Genomic DNA, 23,881 nt, shown 5'->3' with positions numbered 1-23,881 from the left:
CAAAAGCTTTCTGAAATGCTCTGGTAAACAGACAGACAGACAGACAGACACACACACACACACACACACACGCGTTTGCATGAGCACATGAGCATTCACACACACAGATATCAGTGTTTTGGGTGGTTAAGACTGCTACATTCAACAGTGATAAGTCAGGTTTTTAAAAAATAATTCTTCTTATTAAAAATCCCTGAGAGTTAAAGAACTACTCTGGACCACAATCCTGAAGAAAAAGTCCAAGTTAGGCAGGATTAGCTATGTCCCAAGATGCTAGGGGAAGATGGTGAAAACTCTAGCCCATGAATGCAAACAACAGATTTCTGATGATCAGTCATATTTTTTCTTCTGTCATTCTTTCAAAAAATGGTGGAAAAGTGCGCAAGTTTCACTTAACACGATGTAGCTACTATGTCCCTATAGGTTTTAATATGCATTTTTAGTTTTTTACTATTTGGCTATGTGCTATGTTTTAAAAAAATAATAACACCAGATTTTGCAGACAGAAAACTTATTTCCCCTTGGCTATTTGCCCTGAGTGTCCTTTCTAGTCCTTAGTCTTTTCAGATGAAAAATGGAATTAAATGTTAGCAAACTTCACTAAAAAATAAAAGAAATGGAATATAGAAAGTTTGTAGTTCTGTGCCTGTCCACAGAGTATGTGTTTGCTTCTCCTCTCTCTAGACCTGCTATGGGTAAAACTCCAGGGGTCACAATGGGAGCATCTAGTTTATCTAGGTAACTGTATGAGGTAATTATGCTAACAGCCATTTGTTTTAACTTAGAGAAGTTAAAGCAACTTTGAAAGGGACAAGGGTTTTATTTTCCTTTCTCAACAAGAAAGCAGCTTAATGTTTGCATTTGAAACATATAAAAATACATGTTTGATTATAAAACTTATCCTTGGATTTTGTGTTAAGCTGTGCTTTCACCAGGAAAAAATATTTTTTGAAAAATGAAAAAAGATAAGTAATATTTTTTCTGAGATTCTTTGTGTACACACATGCACACATACACACACACATGCACCCCGTTTCCCCCCTACCATTCTCCCTCTTCCCCAAAACATACCCTTCATTTTTATACTTCCTCAGAAGTAGAGAATGCAGTTGCTCTCAAAAACTCTAAGGAATGTATTAGTATTAGAGCTCCAGTTAAGTCTCGCCACTGCTTGGTCACAGGGCTTTTCATCCTGTCCAAAGCTGATTGAAGGTCTTGTAACATGTCTCTGTAGCTACTTCCATAGTGAGCACCCCAAGTATAGAGAAAATCGTAGGCAGGTTTCCACATTGTCTATAAAGAAAATAAATTAGACTGCAGTAGTTAGAAGAAAAACAGAGAGGAAAACAGATGTTTTAAAAAAAGTTTTAAAAGACTCTTAGGACATAAAAAGCTGGAATACCAATTATACATGGACTTACTTAATGTCACTGAAAACACGTTTTAATAGCTATCATGTCCATCGTGTCATTTCTACACCTAGAAATGTTAAAACTAATGACAAATAGGGCCCCCCTTTTTATGGATCCATCATCTAAACATTGCTCATTGCCTTGATATGAATATAAAATTCCTTTTGCAATTTTTTGGTGATAATGAGATGTTATCTACATGAACTTTTCACTCTCTGAGACACTTTTAAGGTAATAATAATGACTCTTTTATTTTAATAGTATCTGTGGTGAGCTTTATTATACCATATATCACAAGAAGGAGCTATACTGTATATTTAATGCTTTAAGTCATTTTATTTGAACAAGGAAAACAAGGAAAGAGGTACCTTCATGATCAAGTTTTAAAAGGAAAGTAAAAATACAGTTTTATAATTAGAAAATAATTTAATGAATCATTTTATAACCAAAAGAAAGATCAATAGTCAATGTTTTATTATGCTTTCCACAAGCATCTACCAATGACATCAGTGTTTCCATAGAAATAAATGTACGTCAAAGAGGAACTTCATGTTCGAGCATGTATGTAATGGTAACCAAGGCAACCAGGCTCAGAGAGAATAAAGACAAGGCCGACCAAAGAAGATAAATTGTAGGATAAACACACACACACACACACACACAACGAGCTTAAAATAAATTTTCTCTAAGAAAACGAAAAAATGAACCATGTACTTATAATTGGAATATTTGAAATATAAACTTTACTACCTGCTACTTATTTGGGTTCACTAAACTAATTCATTTGTGATTTTATCAATTGCAAAATGCAGAATCACAGACTGTGAGCTCAATATTATGCAGAGTTGCCCTCTTAAGATAGATCCTCCACTAACAGTAACAGCACATGCAGTAGGGCTTTGGAATGTAATTTTTCACCTCTGATAGCCTCATATACTCTACAACTGAAATTAAAAGAATGAAAGACCTAAAAAGGAGTTTCAATTCAATCTACATAAAAAGATAGGCATTGAACTCAAAGGATGGTTTGATGTTATTTGTCCAAATTGGCATTCCTGGAAGACATGAACACTCAAATCTTCATCTCTTTTGATGAAGCTTGATTCTACAAGGTATTGAATGGAAAATAATTATCCAAGTTCTGCCATATCCAGGAGGTCATAATGCATCATCCCAAATGATCCCGGATTTTTTTAAATATAAGCTTTACCCTCTCCAACCTGACTTACAAAGAGCTGTATCTTCCATCACTGGTAGACTATGAATGAGGTGTTTTCTTGTCTATTTTTCTGAATACTCACTTAGCAACCAAACCTCCCAATTGCTAGTCACCACTAATAGTTCAGCAATGGAAGATGAACTGAGGCATATTAACATAGGCTTTTTGCCAAATTCGATCTTGCCTGCCACTGCTCAGATGCAAAGACACACTAAACAAGTAGATTATTCTGTAGTGAGTATATATTAAACCTCTGTAAAAGCTTTGAGATCTGTATTTTATGTTGCATTCATTTAAAATTCCCTGATGCTCAACTAGTTGGTACATTATTTTTCAACTTGCCATATATTGTTTAAAATAATGATTTTTATAGCTAAAGCCTTCTCATAGGTTAAGTGTCCAACTGTTGATTTTGGCTCAGGTCATATCTCATGGTTCATGAGTTTGAGCCCTTCACTGGGCTCTGATAGTGTGGAGCCTTCTTGGATTCTCTCTCTCCTCGTCTCTTTGCTCCTCCCCTACTCACATGCACTCTCCTTCTCAAAATAAGTAGATAAATTTAAAAAGAAGAGATGTATTTGAATATATTTTATGATAAATAGCAACTGAGAGCATTTCAGTACCCAGATGATGGCATAGTATCACAAAAACCAGATGTCTCTTAAAATATCGTATCTGGGTAATTTTCAGTTTATGCACTATCTGTGCAGATTCAAAGTAACTTCATAGAGGCAGCCAAATGGTTCCACTGCCTTTCCATGCAGAGAACTCTGCATCACATATCTTGCTGCAGCACAGTGGATTGCTATGTATAGAAAAGCCCTAAAGCATACTCAATCATGCAGCAGTCCCCTGGTGCTGTTTGAAACAGGAAGCACACCAAGGTGATGCAGGAATTGGAAACTACAGATTCAGAAGTCCAATGATACATTTATCTACTCACTTATGCAGAGAGCTATATACCGCTCTCACATTTGGCAGTTTTCACTGACAGCAGAACATTTCAGTGAGCTCTTGAAATTCAGAGAAATTTGGATAGATTTATGAGTCCTAGACCCAAATTAAGGTATCTGATAGTCTGTAAAATGACTCTCCACAAGTACTCTGAATTAGTCAGAACTGCAAGGAGGGATATTGCTGTAAACTCATTGGGCATTCTCTGAAATATAATCCATAAGCTACATAGAAATGGATACAATAGCTTGTGGCTGAAAACACTAGGGCAATGGTAAACTTCATGATTTACACTAAAATGTGTATATATTGCATTCCATTTTTGTTTCTCTCTGCAGCAAACTAAGCCTGAATGTTCCTTCAGTGCAAAATCTGATCTACTGTATATAACATCATGTGTGGTTCTCCATATAGATGACAGAGAAAGACTATTGTAGCACAAATACAATGAATATATTCAAAACACATTGCTGTTCATTAATTATTTCACTTATTAAATTAAGAGTTTTTGAGTAGCTACCATGACAAAGAATTTTGTTACACAAAGGAATAAAATGATGAATATAGCATGATTTGTTTTTAGAAGGTTATAGCATAGAAGGGAAATAGATACTTGTTCAAACACTGGCCCAGTGTATAACTAGACAGCATTTGGTCATTACTAACAGTTAAAGAAAACTCAGAAATTACATTCATGTTTTCATTTAGTGTAATAAAAACTGATATAGTTCTTTGACTGAGAAGAAGTATGGTGTAATAGAAAGAAAGATAGGTTTTGGTGCCAGAGACCTGGGTTGCTATCTGAGTTACATTGCCTATTGGACGGGTCAGTTTGGGTAAATTAATCAAAGTATCTGAGTTTTGAATTTTTTAATCTTTAAAATATAGATAATAATTTAATGGGTCTGTGTTCAAAGCACCTCCTAACCTGTCTGGCATACAGTTTGCATTTAATACTTTTTAATAGGATATGAAGGAAAGTGGGTACTTTTGGGATGAGAGAAAGATAAGCAACCTAGTTTTAACCCTAATGCATATGATGTGAAGGCGTGAGTATCTCTGTCTCCAGTAAGACTTTGGAACAGAGAGATGACCTCCAGGAAGCAGCCAAGAGTTTAGCATCACTGACTCCAAAGTGATAAGGAAAAATGAGAGTAGAGGAAAAGGTCAAGGAAGAAAACTAAAGGATGAAAAATTTAACCCTCAATTAAGTCTACAATTAGGAACCACAAACAAGAAATAGAAGCAATAAGGGGTGTCTGGGTGGCTCAGTCAGTTGAGCAACCAATTCTTGATTTTGACTCGTGTAATGATCCCAGGGTCATGGGATCAAGTTCCCCATAGGGTTCCACTCTGAGTATGGAGCCTGTTTGGGATTCTCTCTCCCTATTTGTCTGCTCTTCCCTCATTTGTGCTGTCTCTCTCTCTCAAAAATAAACTTAAAAAAAAAATTCTCTCTCCCTCTGCTCCTCTCCGCTGCTTGCATGTGCATGTGCTCTCTCTCTAAAAAAAAAATAAATCTTTAGAGAAAAAGAAAAAAATAGAAGCAATAAGACAATGGAGAGAAAATGGTGTCAGTCATAGAAAATGAAGCAGGGATCTTCATGTTGCAAAAGTCAAGAAGTGAGAACATCCTAAAAAGGACATTCAGCTCACCCCAGCTTCTCCAGACCTGTTGTTCTTATAGCCTTCTAACTCCATGTTCAGTGACATCATGTTGGGAGGTTAAAATCATTGATGTTAGGAGTTTTTATACCATGGAAGATGGCAAAGGTGCAATTTAGGGCTTTTTTCTCCCTTGAAGAGCTATTAAATATCTGCCAGCATGTCACTCATTGAGGACATCCCCTCTCTGTTACCCCTCTGCTACCTCTAACATCAGATAATGTGGAAACATGAATCAAAACTGAGAACAATCCAGGATTATGGCATTATTAGGACTTCAGTAACCACGGTAGGCAGTTTCAAAAGAGTTGTAGAGGGCAGACTGCAGGTATGAGCAGGTGACAAGGAACTAGAAGCCATAGAAAAAGTGGGTCACATTTGGAATTTGAAAGTTAAAGAAAGAGAGACAAAGTTAGGAGGAGAAGCAGTGGAAAATATTTTTTTAAAGGAAAAAATCTGTAAAAGCTAATATTTTATAATTGAAAGGAGAGGTTGGTTTGAATCCTACCCTAGCCAGATGGAGAATTTAGGGTGGATGAAGATTAAGGAGGCAGCACATATAAAACACTCAGGAAGATAAGTTAACTTCCTTCAAGCAGAACACATAAACACATGCAAGTATTAAAATCATTATGGAGTTAGGGTAAGGGCAAATATCATGAATAATTGAGAATAAATAGGATTAAAAGCATATGATATAGTTATGTACTTGATACAAATGAAAAGTGTTAAACTAGGGTTTTTAAAAAATTTTTAAACATTTATTCATTTTTTGAGAGACAGAAAGACAGAGTGGGAGGTGGGGCAGAGAGAGAGGGAGACATAGAATCTGAAGCAGGCTCCAGGCTCTAAGCTGTCAGCACAGAGCCCAATGCAGGCCCAAACTCACGAAATGTGAGATCATGACCTGAGCCAAAGTCGGATGCTTTACCGACTGAAACACTCATGCACCTCTGGGCAACTAGGTTTTAAAACTATGTTTTATTAAAAGAAATAAACAAATCTCTGTCAGGTATGGTAAACAGAACTTTCTCTATATTGATATTTGTTTTAACGAAGCATGACAAAAGTCCAGCCTTCATCAATGCAATGAGTAGTCTAATCAGTTTTTTGTTGTCCTTTGTGGCATAGCTATATGGTATTTGACTCAAGTCCTTAAATATTCACACTTTTATTACTTCAGCACTTCTTTCTCTCTGTCATACTATGCTTTCTTATTCAGCAAGTGTACATATGCTATCGAAGGCAAAGACAAAAGAGGAAACTTGCATACATTAATTAACTATAGACTCTACGAAATTATGTCCAAAAATACATACTAAAAGCCACAAAGGAGCGGCACCTGGGTGGCTCAGTGATTTAAGCATCCAACTTCAACTCAGGTCATGATCTCACTGTGGGTTTGAGTCCCACATTGGGCTCTGTGCTGACAACTCAGCCTGCAGACTGCTTTGGATTTTGTGTCTCCCTCTCTCTGCACCTCCCTTGTTCACACTCTGTCTCTCTGTCTCTCAAAAATAAATACTTATTAAAAAACTTTTTAAAGCCACAAAGGATTCTCAGCTTTGTAATAATTAAAGATAAAATGAAGTCATATGTTTTCTGGAAATGTTTGAATGAATAAAATCAGTAGAATAAACAATTTTCTTTCCACGATGACCTAAGTCCTCTGAAAGCTGGAAGTGATTGTGGACTGCTATGATCTCTTCCAGGTTTATGTTATCTTATATATCTATTTAGTGGTTTAAAATAGTTCTTCCGCTCTTGTTCAGTGTTATGATTTAAGGGATGATATGCAGAGACTCTGCACTAATGCTTACATAAATCAAAAGGAAAGCATGCTCCTGAGGGTTTTTCTTGAATTATTCTTAACCACAAAACAAATTCTCTCTCTAACACAATTATTTGACACATAGGCATTACTCTTACTCCTCTACTCTGAAAATTTTTTAAATGTTAACTTCATGATATGGGTTCATCTTTGAATAAGGAAGCATGAGGCTGATAAAAGCATAGAGTTGTTGATTTCTCAGCTGTGTGTTTTGATCTCCTTCTATAAGGGAGCATCAGTAACCATTTAATCTATTAAAGGTTAGCAGTTTCCAAAGTCCTAGCATTTGTGTGACATGTCTTTGGTTTCTCTTCCAGGCATTAGAGGACAAAGAAAAAGGTAGAGCAATAAAAGAAGTGGTGAGATATCAAAAAAAAAAAAGAAAAAAAAGAAAAAAAGAAAAGAAAAAAAAAAGAAAAAAGAAAAGAAAGAAAGAAAAGAAAGGAAGAAACAGGAATAGAGATTTAAAGAATAGTTTTCTAAATTTAGTGCTTACTCCCAGAAGCCAGTAAGACTCATTAGATAATGCTCTAGATAATGAAATGCAACATGAATAAAAGCAATTCAGATGAGCTTAGCATTCTATGTCTTTTTTTAGCTCATAAAACATGAATAGCATAAAGGATGCAATTGGTTAACTACAATTGGATAATTAAATTTTGCCACATTAAAAGATTCATAACCCACTTACTTTCCTCATAAAACTATAGGAGCAATGTTTCATTTTAAATACAATTAGCTGAAAAAGTATTAAGGCAAATTTGCATTATTAATGATTATTACATGTGTTCTATCTTTAGTACATTATTTAAAATATCCAGGTGGGCCTTCTATTACCTTAAATGGTAAGTACATAAATGGTGTTGAAGATGAGATTACCATTATCTTTAGAAAAGAAGGGAGGCTAACATATCAGGGAGTTCCTATTTCCTCACAGGGGACATGGGCTTCTTTAAAAATTGACTTAGGATTCTCTTGGAAAGTCCTTTTGAGTACAGCCAGCTCTGCTTCCTCTAGGAATAACCACTTGGAACATCAGGGGTTAAGCATAACCCAGAGGAAGATAGAGGACTCATACTTTGCTAGTGTATCTAGCATTCAAAACAATCTAACCTCTTAGGAAAACCAGCTGGACAAGGCATCCTCACTAACTCCTAGTCAGGAAGAGAATTCAGGTCACCTATCTATAAATCTAGAGTCATTTCATTGAAGTATAGCCATATATTAAGCAGTTTCAATCAATGCTCATTTAAGTCATGCTTAGCTGGATTTTGGTTTTCTAAAATTCCTGGTTGTTTGTGATTCATCAAAATTAACCTTAATAAAGAAAACCTAAACTCTAAATCAAATATTGGTGTCTCTAAATCTATTTTAAGATATCTTTATAATATTTAGTAATATGATTATTATTTCTATTTGATCTTCAATAGGTAATAAGACAGATTATATGTAGAATTAAATCAAAGATCATATGAATACAATATGCTACCCTATGAATTTCACTGTGATGTCACTGTTTCTTTATTCCATCATTTCAAGAAATGGAGTAGTTTTTTGGAATTAGATATTGTAGCAACAAGGATTATAGCATTGTACAAAATAGTCTATGATAGTCTAAATATTATGTCACTATGTTAAATCTGTAGCCCAAACAATGAAGAACTGAGAAATTAATCTATACATGTTACCACTGGTAGATGAATATCCATATAATATTTTCCTATTTTTAAGAAATTATAAATGTATCTCATCCTGTAAAAGCCCAGCAAACCATACATTTACGTACCAAGCCTAGAACTGAACAATTGTCACGTCCCTGCAGAATTCAGGACTTGCTGTGTGAGCCAGAAAACCATAAGGGTTCAAGGAATTTCTTTTATACTTTGCAAGAGACATTTTCCAAGGAAAATTAAATGTTGTTAAAGCGGTAAAAAAAAAAAAAAAAGCTGATCAGCCAAGCCCTTTTTCCCATGCATTACCATTCTGCCAGTATTTTAGAAGAGAAACCTTGAAATCATGCTGACTTTTCCCTTGCCTACATTTTTTCTATAGTTACTCTCAGCCATATTAATAAAAAATTACTATACTTTATTTCCTTTTCCAAAAGTACTTAGTGTCATACAGTTGTCAAATTCACCTCTTCCTCTTAGTCAAAATAATAGATAATATATAGTTATTACAATGTACAAAGCATTGTTCCAAATATTTCATATATATTATTTTCATTTAAGCATCCAAATATCTGTTGAGCAAGATAGTATAATTCCCATCACTTTCCAAAAAAAAAAAAAAAGTATTCTTAGAAAAGTCAAGTAACTTGCTGAAGGCTAATAGATAATAGAACTAGGAGTCCAGACGAGCAATCTTAACCTCTATGCTATGGCAGTTATTAAAGACTCTATTGTCTCCAATCACACCCCCCCTCACACACACACAGACACACACACACATGTCCATATCTCCCAATAATTACTAAAATGATCTCTCCCCTCCAGCCCACATATTCTCCTCAGTGTCTCTAGATGTGATTGGTATCCAGAAATCCCCTTCCAATCCTCTCCAGTTATTCAAATGCTACCCATCTTTCAAGATGAGGATGTGTCTTCTGACAACTCCTTCCCAATTTGATCTTCTTTTATTTATCTAATTCTGAAAGGACTTATCATCAGTTGTGTATATTGCATAGGACTGTGTGTAAAACATACCTGGGTCTGGAACCCAGTTCTGTACTTAATAACCATGTAATTCTGGATGATTTACACAAAGGCATTCAGTCTCAGTTTGTATATCTGTAAAGTGTGAATTGTTAATAATGTCTTCCTTGCCAAGTTTGTTAATATAAATGAGATATGGTAAATAAAATGCTCATAATGATTAGCTGACACATAGTAAACACACAATAAATTGCAACTATTACCCTTCTCATTATTTTCACTCATTTCAGCTTCTAATCATATACTTCTTTGAAATATAAGAATTCAAATATTAACAGTTTATCTCAATTCCCAGGCCAATAAAACGTGGCTTTAGGGAGAAAAAAATCATATTTTTCATTCTGTCTGTGATTTTTGTAGCTACTAAAGCTCCAATGCTGAGAACTGACAGTCCTAGTAAATACGTTAAAAGTACAGATGAATTAAATACTGAGAGGAAGGATTCAGAGGAAAGATACTAAATAAGTAGGGAGAATTCTATATAGAACTTTTATTCGTGTATAAAAAATAAGTAAAGTTAGCTCTTTGAGGAATACTTACTTTCTCACTTTAAATCTAGACCTAGTATAAAGTGCTTTGAACACTATAGCTGCTAATCAAAAATGAGGGGGGAAAAATATATGGCTAGAAGATAAAACAGAGAATCAGATCCTCACTGATTGAGCAAAAATACTTATACATGCACCATGCCAGTCATAACTATCTATAGGCGAGTGGCTTCTGAGATGAGGTTATATTACAATGAGCAACATTTGATTTCCTTAGGCTTCCATAATTAGGGTGGCCCATTCTGGCAGCTCAGTTAAGAAATCAGCCTTGTCGGGCCTATTGGTGCCTGTGGTTGAGGTGGAGCTCAGTGAGGTAGAAGGTAATTTAATAAGAAGTGACCTTTAATGTTGTTGGTAAATTAGTGTCCTTACTGAATAAGATGGAGAGAGTATCTTCTTTATTGTTAGGCAGGGGCCAGTGGAAGATATTTGTTAGGAAAATTGTCACATATACCATTAATCCCCAGAGCCTTAAGTCAAGAGTATCCAAGTTAGACCAAAGAATGTCTTAGCCCAGAAATTCCTAGCATTTTCCCCTTGTAAAAACCATTTTTTTAAATGGGCTATTTTTCTAATATTTTATTGATTCTGGTTTCTAAATTAAAGCTCTAAATATGTTCGGGAAAATAAATTCCAATGAATTTTCATTAACTTTCACTGGAAAACCTTGGCAATGATTAAAGATCTTTACATAGTGCAAATGTATTTCCTTTTCAAAAGAAATACTCTGAAACACATATTTTGCTTAAAATCAGGTTCCAAATTTTATAGTTTTTCATTTTTATGTTAGAAATGCAATTTCTTTAGAAAAATTGAGTAACATTTCTTAAAACTTCACTTAGGTAGGTGGTTAGTTTAAAAAGTGGCTTTCTCAGAAGTCTCCAGGGAGAAGCTTTTTTTTTCAGCTTATAAAATAATAAGAAATGTCCAAAAGTACTCAAGAAAAATCTGACATGCTATTAATAATCTCTTTTCTTTAATTGGATTGAAGCTTGATAAAGATGCTAAGACAAATTTTGGTATGATCATTTGATGGCTTGAAAAAAGAAAAAGAAAAAGTGCAGTAAGTCATCCCAGTCCTGACCACACCTGCTGGCTCTGCCACTCAGGTACCATGTTGGATTTGGCGTTGGTGAACAGAGTATGATGGTTAAAGTACAAAAGTCCCAAAGTCAAAGCCTGTGCTCCAAACTTGGTTCCTAGCTATGTATAAGCAAGTTACTCAACTCAACCTCTCTGCATCATAGATAGTCTTAATATCTGCCCCACAAGATTTTGTTGAAAGGATTAAATAAAGTTAAATTTTGTAATGCTCTTGGAACAGTGCCTGGAACAGAAAAAGTGCCAGATAACTGTCTTTAAGATAGAATAAAAATAGAACAAAAGTAAAGAGGAGAAATTGAAAAAGAAAGAAAGTGAGTGAAAGAGCTTGATTGTAGACATTGGCACACATTCCAACACAAAATGTTGGAAAGTATGCCCTCTGAGGAAGTGAGATAAAGGAAACAAAAGCAGCATGGGAACCACCAGGCCTTGTTATCTCTGTGTCCCAATTCTGGTTCCCTTCTTCTGCATGCCCTATCCAGAAATAATATCAGTGTGCTTTAAAATCATTTCTTGGGGTGCCTGGGTGGCTCAGTCGGCTAAGCGACCGACTCGGGCTCGGGTCATGATCTCACGGTTTGTGGGTTCCAGTCCCGCGTCGGGCTCTGTGCTGACAGCCAGCTCAGAGCCTGGAGCCTGCTTCAGATTCTGTGTCTTCCTCTCTCTCTGACCCTCCCCTACTCATGCTCTCTCTCTCTCTCTCTCTCTCTTTCTCAGAAATAAATTTAAAAAAACAATAAATAAATAAAATCATTTCTTGACTTATAAAGTGATATTTTTTAAGAGTCGTCTCTTTCTTGAGGAAAAAAATAAAATGTACAGCTGTTCCCCCTATCCTCAGGGGGATAAAACTTAGCATACACTTATCTTTTAGATTAAGTGGCCTAAACTCCCATAGATTATTTGGAATGGGTTTAGGCCCATACATCATGCATTATTTTCTAAGCATTTAATAACATGAATCACAGTGATAACTGTCAGCATTAGCCACAGTAAACTGAATGATAACCTCTAGAAAGACACCGAGGGACTTTCCTTTCTATTTCTGAATATTTATCAACCTTTGACATAGACTTAGTCATTTGTGATTTGGACTGTGCAAAAGTAAATAATGGAAAGGTAGGCTGTTTGTTGGCTTCCATCAAGATTTAGGGAAAGACAAACTATGAACAATCACAATCAGAGAGAAGTTAGATGCCTAACACACCTGAGAGAATAAACAACTTTCTTCTGATACATAATTTTCACCAAAACCCTTTTAAAAACAAGGCCTTACCAAGAAAAAAAGTCTGGCTTTCAGTTAGGCAACTTGTCTTACAGAATTATTTTTAGGAGTGCCTGGTTGGCTCAGTTGATAAAGCATCTGACTCTTGATTTGAGGTCAGGACATGATCTCACGGTTTGTGAGATCAAGCTGTGTCTGGCTCTGCGCTGGGAGCATGGAACCTGCTTGGGATTCTCTCTTTCTCTCTCTCTCTACCCCCACCCCCCACCACCATCCCTCCTCTACTTGGACTCTTTCCCTTGAAATAAATTAAAAACCCATTTTTTAAAAAAGAGTTATTTTAGAGCAGTTTTAGGTTGACATATATCTATATTTTGCATATGTCTCCCACCTGTGCATACATGCATTTGCATGTATGCATAGCCTATCACATTATCAGAAGCCTCCACATGATGGGCATATTTGTTAGAATTGATGACTCTATAATGATAGATTATAAATACTCAAAGTCTACAGTTAACCTTGGTTTCATTGTATATCCATTGCATATTCATGTGTTGTATATGCTATGAGTTTAGACAAGTAAATATATCATTATGATATCATACTGAGTATTTTCAGTGCCCTAAACATCCTCTGTGCTCTTCTTATTCATTTCTCCTTCCTGAAAGCCTGGCAACCACTGATCTCTCTACTATCTCCATAATTTTACCTTTTCCAGAATGTCATCTATTTGATAGCATATAGAGTGTGAAGCTTTTTTTCAGATTGGCTTCTTTCACTGAGTAATACACATTTAAAGTTCTCCCATGTCTTTTCATGGCTTGGTAGGTCATTTCTTTTTAGCACTGAATAATGTTCCATTGTCTGGATGTACCAGTTTATTTACCCAAACACCTACTGGAGGACATCTTAGTTGCTTTCAAGTTTTTGGCAATTATGAATAAAGTTACTGTAAACATTCATGCACAGGTTTTTGTGTGGACAAAAGTTTTCAACTCTTTTGGGTAAATACCAAGGAGTATGATTGAGTAATCATATGTTAAGAATATGTTTTATTTGTAAGAAAGAGCCACAGTGCCTTCCAAAGTGACTGTATCTTTTTGCATTCCCACCAACAATGAATGAAGGTTCCCATTGTTCCACATTCTCCACAACATTTGGTGTAATCAGTGTTCTGGAATTTGGCCATTCTGATATGTGGTGGTATCTCAATTAGACAACGTTTTAATCAATTTCACTTAAATATCTGAATAGTATATCTGTCAGAATGTTGTTCTTCTTTCCTTATTAAAGGTTTGTCATCTTTTAGCTCATTCAGTTAAAAACTGATTTGTAGATAGTAATGTCCTTCTTGGCATATGGTGGTAACTGTAGTCTATAAGGGGGAGTTGTCCACAAGGCAGACATGTTTCCTGGATGTTCTTGCTTCAAAGTCTGTTTGGGGTCCTTGGTGGAAAGCCAGGCCCCAGGAATCCCGAAGCTTCCAGTGAAGCTACTGGGATTTACCTGGCTTGATCTGATTCTTTAGGCGTCATGGAAAAGTTGTCTTGTTGTGCTCACCCAGCTGGTATAGTTGCTTCGAAATAAGACAAATTTCTCAAAAAATTGAAACCCAGCTCTATGCCCAAATAGGAAGTGGGGAACATAGCTTCTGTCTCCTACCAAGTTGTCATTTAATCAGTGAGATAACCTTTCCTTAACTAAACTATGTTGAAAATGCTTTCACTCATGTAAGAGAAAGACACAGGGCATTTTATATGTGCTCATCATTGTAATACTTTCATTTAAGTCAATAAAAATGGATTCACTTTCTTATGGTAAATAGAAAAAATATTTACCTAACCTAGGCTTAACAGTATACATTTGTTTTAATATTAATAAAAACAATATATGCATAGTAAGTGTTTACTTTGTACTAAGTGTTGTTATTCTGTATTTGATGTCTATAGTTCTTACTGTACACAAAATTATGAAGTAGATAATGAAGCTCTTAGGTATTCTAGCTTGCATGACCAGGCTCTCATTACCAGCAACCCCACAACAGTCACCTCCTTAATGTTTATCACCAAACATTATTTATCATAGGTGACTAAGTCTATAACTGAGACTGATAAATACTTATTATTATATCCTCTTTCTTTGTTATGATTTGGCCTCATTTCCTCCCTTCCTAGTTTATCCGTTCTCTGCCTCAAGTTCTTATAGCCCTGCCTACTAAATGGCTAGCTATCTAATTTGGTCAATTTATTTGATCAAAGACCATGTTAAAATGCAATCCAATAGGAGAAATATCAATATACTTTAAAGGTTCTCGGTGCATTTAAAGAGTGATGTGGGTTTAGTTGAGATAATGTTGATGTAGTTATAGCTGGAATGACTTCAATTAGTGGATCCTCTAAGAGACACCCTCAATTAATCCATGTATGTGGAATTACATTTGATTTATTTGGTCTGCAATTTTTCACTATTTAATTAGACAAAGAGAAATCTTACCTCAACAGCAACATCGCCAGCTTTTCCTCGGTGAGGAATTTCATACGCCTCCATCTGTTGCTTTGTGAGTCGTACTAACTTTTCAGCTAGTTCCCTCCAGCCTTTTCCAAGCTTGACAGCTGAAGTCAGAATAGCAGCCTCTTGGATGAGATGTGCTACTAACCCTTGGCAATCCATCTTCAGCAGAGCCTGCAGCAACAATTACATTTCATCGTTAAAATCAACTAATTTTGGCTTCCTCCTATAAGTTAATTTTTTTATTATATATTCTAGAAACTGGTATCCTCTCTCTCACCACATGTATTCTTGAGGTTTCTAAAATTCAAAAAGCTGATTTACTTTTAAGCAAATACAACCAGTGAAATATAGAGAATATGACTAGACCACAATTAGGGGAGATTTAAGCCCAACTCAATGACTAATTATAAGGCCTTGGGTAAACTACTCAACTAATATGTTTCTTTAATATCCTAATTGGAAAAGGAGAAAGTTAAACTAGACACTTTCAAAGATACCCTGAGATTCTAGCGGTCTATAATTTATCAACCAAGAGAAATGATTATTCACTCTACCAAAAATAATTCCTTTCCTTTCCAGAGAATTGGCTACAGGATTTCTCTAAAGAATAAGCACACCAGTGATGGTAAATAATACTCTATTTTACATGAAAATGTGATTTAAAACTTCCCAGAATAATGCCTCTTGCATAAAATGAGATACTCCTACAACTTTGAACAATGTTATTTATATTTATGACTTTAAAAAATTAACTCTCTGCCTTCAACCTCATTGTAATTGTGCTAATATAAACCACTTAGTATTAAAATATTCTTGCAAAAGGGAAAACTATTGGTCTTCCTTCCTTCCTTCCTTTTAATTAGGCATCTGAGCTGTGTCAATGACCATTCATATTTTAAACAAATCTATGAGTTTCCCTTTGGCTTGAATATGTTTTTGAAAATGGGATTATATCTGTGTCTTCTCTGTTCAAATAAGCAAATAAACATTGTAGTGCCTCATCATTTAACAGCACTTCAAAGCTTTATCTATCACTATGAAACAATAAGTAAAAATGAATGGTCAAGTAAGGCAACTAGTAAAGTCCATGGAGTGTTCATTCCTATGGAAGCATAAGAAAGAGAGCCCATGGTTTAATACATTGACTGTATTCATCCTTACATTTATGGTGAGGAATTACAACTTCAGGAAAAGGCAGTACTGAGCCAGAAGGCCCCTGAAGGTGCTTTTAGTAAACTGTGGAATGGTTTTAGCAATGCTTATTCCAGATTCTTGCTTTAAGAAAAGAAATTTACACTTGGGGTTACAAAATCTGAGTTTAAAATCCAATTCCACAAAGTGAAGGACTTTAGGTAAATAATAAAATACTTCTGTTTAGTGATTTTTAAAATGGATAGAGTGGTGATATCACCTTCTTAGCTGCCCATAATCTTTATGAAAACTGAATCAGATACTCGGGTACTTTAGGAATTGTCAACTGTCAAGTATGTAAAGACAACCAGTCTCATGTCTAAGATATGACTGAGGGTTTTAGAACTCACAATCTTTATTAGTTACCTTCCAGCTACTGCAAATTAATATACAATCCAAGAAAAACATGTACTTGTTATGCAAATAAGGTTTCAAGAGATGGCCTCTATACCTCATAGCCCCTTCCAAACAGAAATCCTGAGGGGCGCCTGGGTGGCTCAGTTGGTTAAGCGTCTGACTTCAGCTCAGGTCATGATCTCCTGGTTTTTGAGTTCGAGCCCCACATTGGGTTCTGTGGTGACTGCTCAGAGCCTGAAGCCTGCTTCGGATTCTGTGTCTCCCCCTCTCTCTTCCCCTCCCATGCTAGTGCTCTGCCTCTCTCTGTCTCTCAATAATAAATAAACATTAAAAAAAAAACAAATAGAAATCCTGAACTTCCACTCAGGTACAGCATGAGTTTTTAGGAACTATTCTTTTGAATGAGAAAGCACTTCATCAGTACTGTTTAGTTAGTCACCAAAGTCACTCAATTAATTAGCATACACCAATATAGTGCAGATATGATCAGGCTTAAACTTCCAGACCATTTGACCAAAATAACTTTTTTTTTTGCCACTAAGAGAAACAAAAAAAACAATTTTCATTTCAAGCTTTCACGGGTCCACGCTGAACATGAACTAATGCAGAGGTAATGAGAGGTAATGAGCCACTGCAAAATGCACATGCAGCTGGACCAGGTAGATCAGCCAATGACTAAATGGCTACACTGAGAATGTGGCACACCATCATAAAACTATCTACTTAACAACTGGCAATTAGGGCTTTTAAAATTTAACCTTCTCAGTATCACTGAGGAAAGAAAATGTTTTATATATACAATTTCTTTATTATATAAATTATTGTTAATGTCATAGAATATATTCTTCTCTAAAAATCTCTCTCCTCCACGTGCACCTTGATTAAAACTTTCTTCCTCTCCATGAACCTGCCTGTATAATCTTATTTATCTCTCCTAGGGCACCAGCCTTGCATGGTTATAATGGTATTTACTACACAGACCAATATACATATTCACAGAAACTTTTACACACGCACACACACACACACACACACACCTTTACAACTGTTTTAGGAAAGTATAGTGGTTTTAAGTGTGGCTTTGGAGCCAGAAAGGTCGCAAGTCCCATCTCTGATACTAACCAACTGTGGGGTCTTGGGCAAGTTTTCCAGTCTCCCTAGACTCAGTTTCCTCTGTTGGTAAGATGAAGATACCAGCTAGCTGTACTTACTCCATAGTTGTTATGGCTAAGTGAGATAGTGTGTATAGGGAGTTCAGCATAGGGCCAAACACATACAGAACTCTACAAGAGTGTTAGCTATCATTATTATCATTTATACATTCATATTGTAGCTGCTTTTATAAATATACTCCTGATTTTTCTTTTTTCTTTTATAAAATACTGGATTTCTATTTTAAAGGCAAAACAGTTCTTTATCTACTTTATATGTCTCCATTGAGCCTTACACTGAAGTAAATGCTATGTAGAAAAAAAAATGATCCCCAGAGTTCTGTTAAAACAGAAGGATTAAGAAGAGAATTAGCAATATCATTTTTTTGGATTCTGATAGATTGCATAAGAAAAAATGTTAAATTGATAATGTGAAGGACATTGATGATATGGGTCTTTTAAAATTCTGATGAGGGGCACCTGGGTGGCTTAGTCGGTTAAGCGTCTGACTTCGGCTCAGGTCATGATCTCACGGTTTGTGGGTTCGAGCCCCGTGTCAAGCTCTGTGCTGACAGCCTAGAGCCTGGAGCCTGCTTCGGATTCTGTGTCTCCCTCTCTCTCTGACCCTCTCCTGCTCACGCTGTCTCTCTCTCTGAAATAAACATTAAAAATTAAAGAAAAAATTCTGATGATATGTTTTAAAAGGAAAATGCTGAAAATTAAAAATAAAACTCTAAATAGTGGATGTATAGCAATGGACAAGTTAATCAATCTTGTTTCAGTATGTTTTTATTTACTTTCATGTTAATGAAGCTTCCCTGATATTTTAAGAGCTATTTAAGTATTTGAGAGAGGAGAAGAGATCTCTTAACTATTATACTCTAACACAAACAGAATCTTCAATCTTACTTTGAGAGATGATCCTCTGGAGCCTAGTTTCTGGGAAAATCACTCTTGAATTTTAAAACTTAGAAATAAATTATATTATCTTGTAAGAAAATGTATATATTTGCTATAAAGTGACTTCAGTTTATTTGAGACTGCTGATAATTTTGTTAAGTTCTCTCATATGCTTGGTTGTAAATATTGCTTAGTTAATAAATTTCTGTATGGTAAACACATTACTGTGATCGAGGAATACTCACCACAATAAGTTCATAAAGAAACTTCCTGGTATTTCTATCTGCATGGCAATCTTCCTTTAACTTCTTTACAATATAGGAAACTTTTTCTGATTCTTTGTCTGCTTGTATTTCAAAATCTTCTAGTGCCAGATGTGAGTAACCCAAGACATGGGCTAAAGCTTTCCAATCGTAAACTTTTTCTGACACCAAGGTCAATACAACTGAGTAGATGTAAGTCAGTTTTTTAAAGGGTAGGGTAATTTGTTCAAGAAGATTTCTGGTTGTGAAGACATTATCTGACATGGATATTACTTGTTCCTTTGCAATCACCTTGATATTTTTGCAATGTATAAGTCCAACCTTACCTCTCAAGACTCCAACATACCATTCTTTCACTTTGGAATGCCCAATAGCTTTTACCTTACCCTCTCCAAGAAGAGCTACTGTGTCCCCTTTGAAATATTCAAGTAAGTAGTCAATCTTTTTTTGTCTTAGCACAGTCTTCAGAGTTACCCCAAAGTTGGTGAAGTTCATTTTTTTGTCTTGAAATGTGGGATATTTGACACACACTGTTGGTAACAATGGAGCAGACTTGACTTTCTTCTCTTTCTGCAAATTATCTGGCAGATTGGAGAGTCTTTTTAGATTCGGAGCTGGATCAGGTGTAGTGATAAAGAACTGTGTAAGTGTTCTACCATTGGGAGGCTCCACCTGAACACGGAAAACAAATAAGTGCATTTCTCTGGACTCAACTAAGGAAAATAAAAATTGTTGATTAACTACTTCACCTGCTTGCAACTGCTTTTGTTTAATTTCTTTCCTTTCTCCTTCTGCCTTCACTTCAAAATCAGGATCACATGAAAAAACAGAAATATTTAAATCTTGTGGCTTGTCAAGGAAGAATGAATGCTTCCCCCAAAGCTGAAACACAACCGGAGATGTGTTTTTACCACCCTTCTTAATATCAGAGATTGTAAGCTTTCCTGGCATGTAACTGTGTCCACAAACTGTGAAAATAGCAGTGAAACTGGGATGAATATATCTGGGCCCATAAATTCCAACTGAGGTGGTTTTGTGGATACAATCCCAAATGGTGGCAGCTGGTGACTGGATAGCTTTAATTTGTGCAGCAACCACTAGATACATCACCTGGCTCAAGTCTATTAGCTTGACTTGGATAATGTCTTCATAAATATAGCAGTTGTTTAACACTTTGAAAGGGCCTTCTTTACCCAAGCTGTGTAAACATACCATTTCTGTCATGACTTGGCTGAAAGGATCCTTTCTCACTTCAGCCCCTATTTTCATCTCCAGCAAAATGGCTTCCATTGTTTTAAGGTTGCCTAACATGATTTCCAACAGTGGACTCACGGTGCATGAAAGATCATGGTTAAGCATTTGCGGAGGTTCAAGAAAAGCCCTTAGAGATATCTCTTGGAATTCTCCCACAGTTACATGTCCTTGGGGCACATGGACAGTGATATCTGATTCAGGTAATTGTACTGACCCTCCTTGGTGGCTTAATTTACAAACTATCACGGTCTCTGCAACTTGTGTTTGGGCCCATCCAGGACTCTGATTAATTATATTCAAATCCAGGCAGGAACGAGCCAGCTGGCGTTGACTTAGCCAGGCCATTTTATAAGCCTCTCTATCATTCTGAAGCCATTCTAAGTCTTGTTCTAGTATCTGGCCAGAGTTATGTATATTCTGATGGGCATGTGCTGTGTCATCTAAAATGTCTAAAAGTTCTGAAACACTTTTAGATCTTCCAGCTTTCCGTGGGGAAGACTGCCTAAGCAACTGATGCATATCCAGTTCATCACCAGAGGAATCAAAAGAATTTCCGATTTCTATTTCTCTAAAAAATAGAAAAGGATCTTCCTTCAAGATGGAAATATTGTCTTTCTTCTGGTTATTTCTTAACTGAGTTATATCATCCAAAAATGGGTTAGAAGCAGACAGTTCATTCCAGAATGGATTTGTAGTTTTGGAAGCACTATTGCCATGACATGTGAAAGCATCTGGCCAGTTGAGAAGAAATCCTGGGTCTGGACATTCTAGTTATTTAGACAAAAACAAAGTAAAACAAAGATGAAGTGGCATTCTAAGATACAACCAAGACTAGCTTTTCTTACTGCTTAACAATCCAAGACTCTTTAATTTGCTTTTCGATCTCCAGTGTAATAGCTACTACGAAATTAATGTTCAGTTTGCTCAAAATTCATGTTATGGGAAAAGAATAACTGTCCTGCTAATTTATTTTGACCAGGTTTAATGTTATTTTACTGTAAGTCACTATGATTTAAAAATAGGAGTTCAAAAATTTAGAATTTAGGAGGAACTTAACGGAGGACCGTGGGGGAGAAGAAGTGGGGAAATAGTGGGGGAGAGGAAGAGAGGCAAATCGTGAAAGACTCTTGAATACTGAGAACAAACTGAGGACTGATGGGTGTGGGGGGTGAGGGGGTAGATGGGCATGGAGGAGGGCAATTGTGGGGATGAGCACTGGGTGTTATATGGAAACTAACTTGACAATAAACTATTTGTAAAAAAAAAATTTAGATAGTAATCAGTTGAACACTTTTCCTTGAAATTTACCCAGACTACATACACTTATGCCTTATTGTTTTATGTTTTATTTTCACAAAACAAAACCCCTGAACAAACAGAATAATTTAGTCAACTATCCAAATTTTTTCTAAACGCTGAATAGTCAATCTCAATATATCTAGATTGTTCATTTAATGTTTTTCTTTTCTGATAATATTCCATATGTTAAAAAAATCAAATGCATCTGTTAACAACTAAAGCAATTTTTAAAAAACAATATGCCAAATTAGATAGTAATGCATTTCTTAGGTTATTTCCTGATACCTTTGCACTGGTAAATTTAATAACATTGAAATTTTTTTGAGAAAAAATAAACATTTCATGACAATAAATATTGAAAAATTGATCGCTGTTAGATTTACTATTGGAAGGAATTCATTGTACTTTTCTAAGTTTAAAATGACTGAGAACAGGCTTACCACTACGTAATGAAAACATGTTATTTCTTTGGAGAGTTTAAGAATCACCAGCACATTAAAATATGACCACCATAAGGAATTTCTATATACCTCACAAATACTAAAGTCATTTTTTAATGATTAGAGTAACTAATACTTTGTCATTTATCAGTAAATATTGGTAACAATTCTGTGAACTTAGTGAAACTGGTACTGCTTTCAAGGAAATGAAAGCCAAATTGCCAGCCAAAATTGAAAAATGAATTCAAGTAAATAGTCAGACATTTTTGTTTAATATGTATACACCTATATCTTGATTGAAATGGGTTTTCAGCATCACATATTAAAGATTAGAAGATGCACTTGAAAAATAAAAATTGCACTTCTCTTATTTCCTTGTCGCTTCAACCTGGTTTCATCTCTCTTAAACCTTACTCTTCCTCTGAGGATCAATTCAATTCTTTTCTTTTCCATAAAGATTTCTTAGCCCACACCAATCTCTAGAGATCTCTTTGGCCCCCAAATTCATTATGTGTACTGCAAATATCATTCACTTAATAATGAATTCTTGCCTTCTCATAAGATTTATAGTATCTGTTGCCTGTGCTATTTTGTTTTGCTCCTTTTCAATGATAGTGTATTTCTATGATCATTTTATAATTTAATTTTTTGTAGCTCTTTTCAGAAGTAGCCCTCCAATAGTTATTGGTAATGGGTAAAATAATTGAGTTATAAATTCTTGTACCTGTAATATGGAAACTTCTTGAAGATTTTTGGTCTTCCATTTTAAACAAATTTCCGTCAGACTTACTGCGTGAAATTCCTCCTGACCAAAAATGGGCCCTTTCATTGGTTAACATTTTTCCACCTACAAAATAAATAAATAAACAAATAATAAATAAATAAATAAAATTTTATAAGCATACATACACAAGTTGGCAGAGAAAGTAAACAAAGTATTCACACATCCTTAAATAGAAAACTGCATATAACAATACTCTACATAGGTCCTCTATTTCTAGTAGGATGCTAGATAGATATTCTGAAATATGTTTTAGCACTTCACTGAAAAATGCTCAGATTCTAAACTAAAATGTATTAGTGATCCCATAAAAAATGTAATTAATGAAAACCCCAAGAACAAGAAAATATGAATAGTAAGTTGAAACTTCAATAAATAGGAAATCCCTGTTTGGTGATTGGAACACAAAGATTCACAAAACTGGAAAGTCTCCACTGAGTTCTATACATTCAGTGCAGTTCCAAGAGAAATCACAACACTTTATGTATGTGTTTGTAATTTCTTAAACTTTTTAAAAATTTCTATAGAAAGGCAAAAGGCTAATATTCAAGACAATCCCGAAAAAGAACAGAATGGAAATGAAATGTTCCACCAGATACTAGCATTTATTATCAATATGTGCTAAGTGAGACAATGTGAAACTGGAACAGAAATAAAATAAGGACACACAATAACCCTAGAAACAGACCCATTCCCACACAAAAACTTGATATATGACAGAAGTGGCCTGTTGTTGTAGGAAAACCTTGAATATTTACTTCAGAACAGATATACATGAATGTTCATTATATTAACAAAAATCTGGAATTACCCAATTATCTTTTGCCATATGAATAGATAAATCAATATGGTGTTTTAATTAATTGAAGTACCGTGCAACTATGAAAACAGGCAAATTACAATAAAAAGCGTCAGTATGTTCTAACTGGAAGCATCCCATTGCTGTGACTCACTCTTCCTCATATATACGTTATCTCTTTGTCCCATGGCAACACTGAAAAATAGATATCTTCAGTAAGATTTTAGAGTACAAAAATGAATCTCAGCAACAGAACATAA

At 35.3% G+C, this 23,881-nt stretch overlaps 1 protein-coding gene across 1 annotated transcript; it reads right to left on the bottom strand.

The window, feature by feature from the left end:
- Positions 1 to 1,080: 1,080 nt before the first annotated feature.
- MACC1 (MET transcriptional regulator MACC1) lies at positions 1,081 to 22,880 on the bottom strand. Its single transcript, XM_039238847.1, has 4 exons — positions 22,766 to 22,880; positions 19,031 to 21,069; positions 15,169 to 15,357; positions 1,081 to 1,293 (listed from the first exon to the last, which is right to left on the bottom strand). Exons 1-4 carry the CDS (start codon positions 22,878 to 22,880, stop codon positions 1,081 to 1,083), a joined length of 2,556 nt encoding a protein of 851 aa, XP_039094778.1.
- Between the last annotated feature and the right edge of the window lie 1,001 nt (positions 22,881 to 23,881).

Source organism: Hyaena hyaena, unplaced genomic scaffold (assembly GCF_003009895.1).
Source record: "Hyaena hyaena isolate Hyena2069 unplaced genomic scaffold, ASM300989v1 scaffold_149, whole genome shotgun sequence".
In the NCBI taxonomy this organism is placed as follows: Eukaryota; Metazoa; Chordata; class Mammalia; order Carnivora; family Hyaenidae; genus Hyaena; species Hyaena hyaena.
This window is presented reverse-complemented; position numbering and strand designations above follow the sequence as displayed.

Bases quoted from the DNA above. Each gene is read 5' to 3' on its own strand.
- MACC1 (XM_039238847.1), bottom strand. From the start codon at position 22,880: ATGTTAACCAATGAAAGGGCCCATTTTTGGTCAGGAGGAATTTCACGC. The intron at 15,358-19,030 runs GTGAGTATTCCT...TTGTTGCTGCAG, and splicing joins TTCTTTATGAACTTATTGTG to GCTCTGCTGAAGATGGATTG. The intron at 1,294-15,168 runs GTAAGATTTCTC...TTTTCTTTATAG, and splicing joins CTGGCGATGTTGCTGTTGAG to ACAATGTGGAAACCTGCCTA.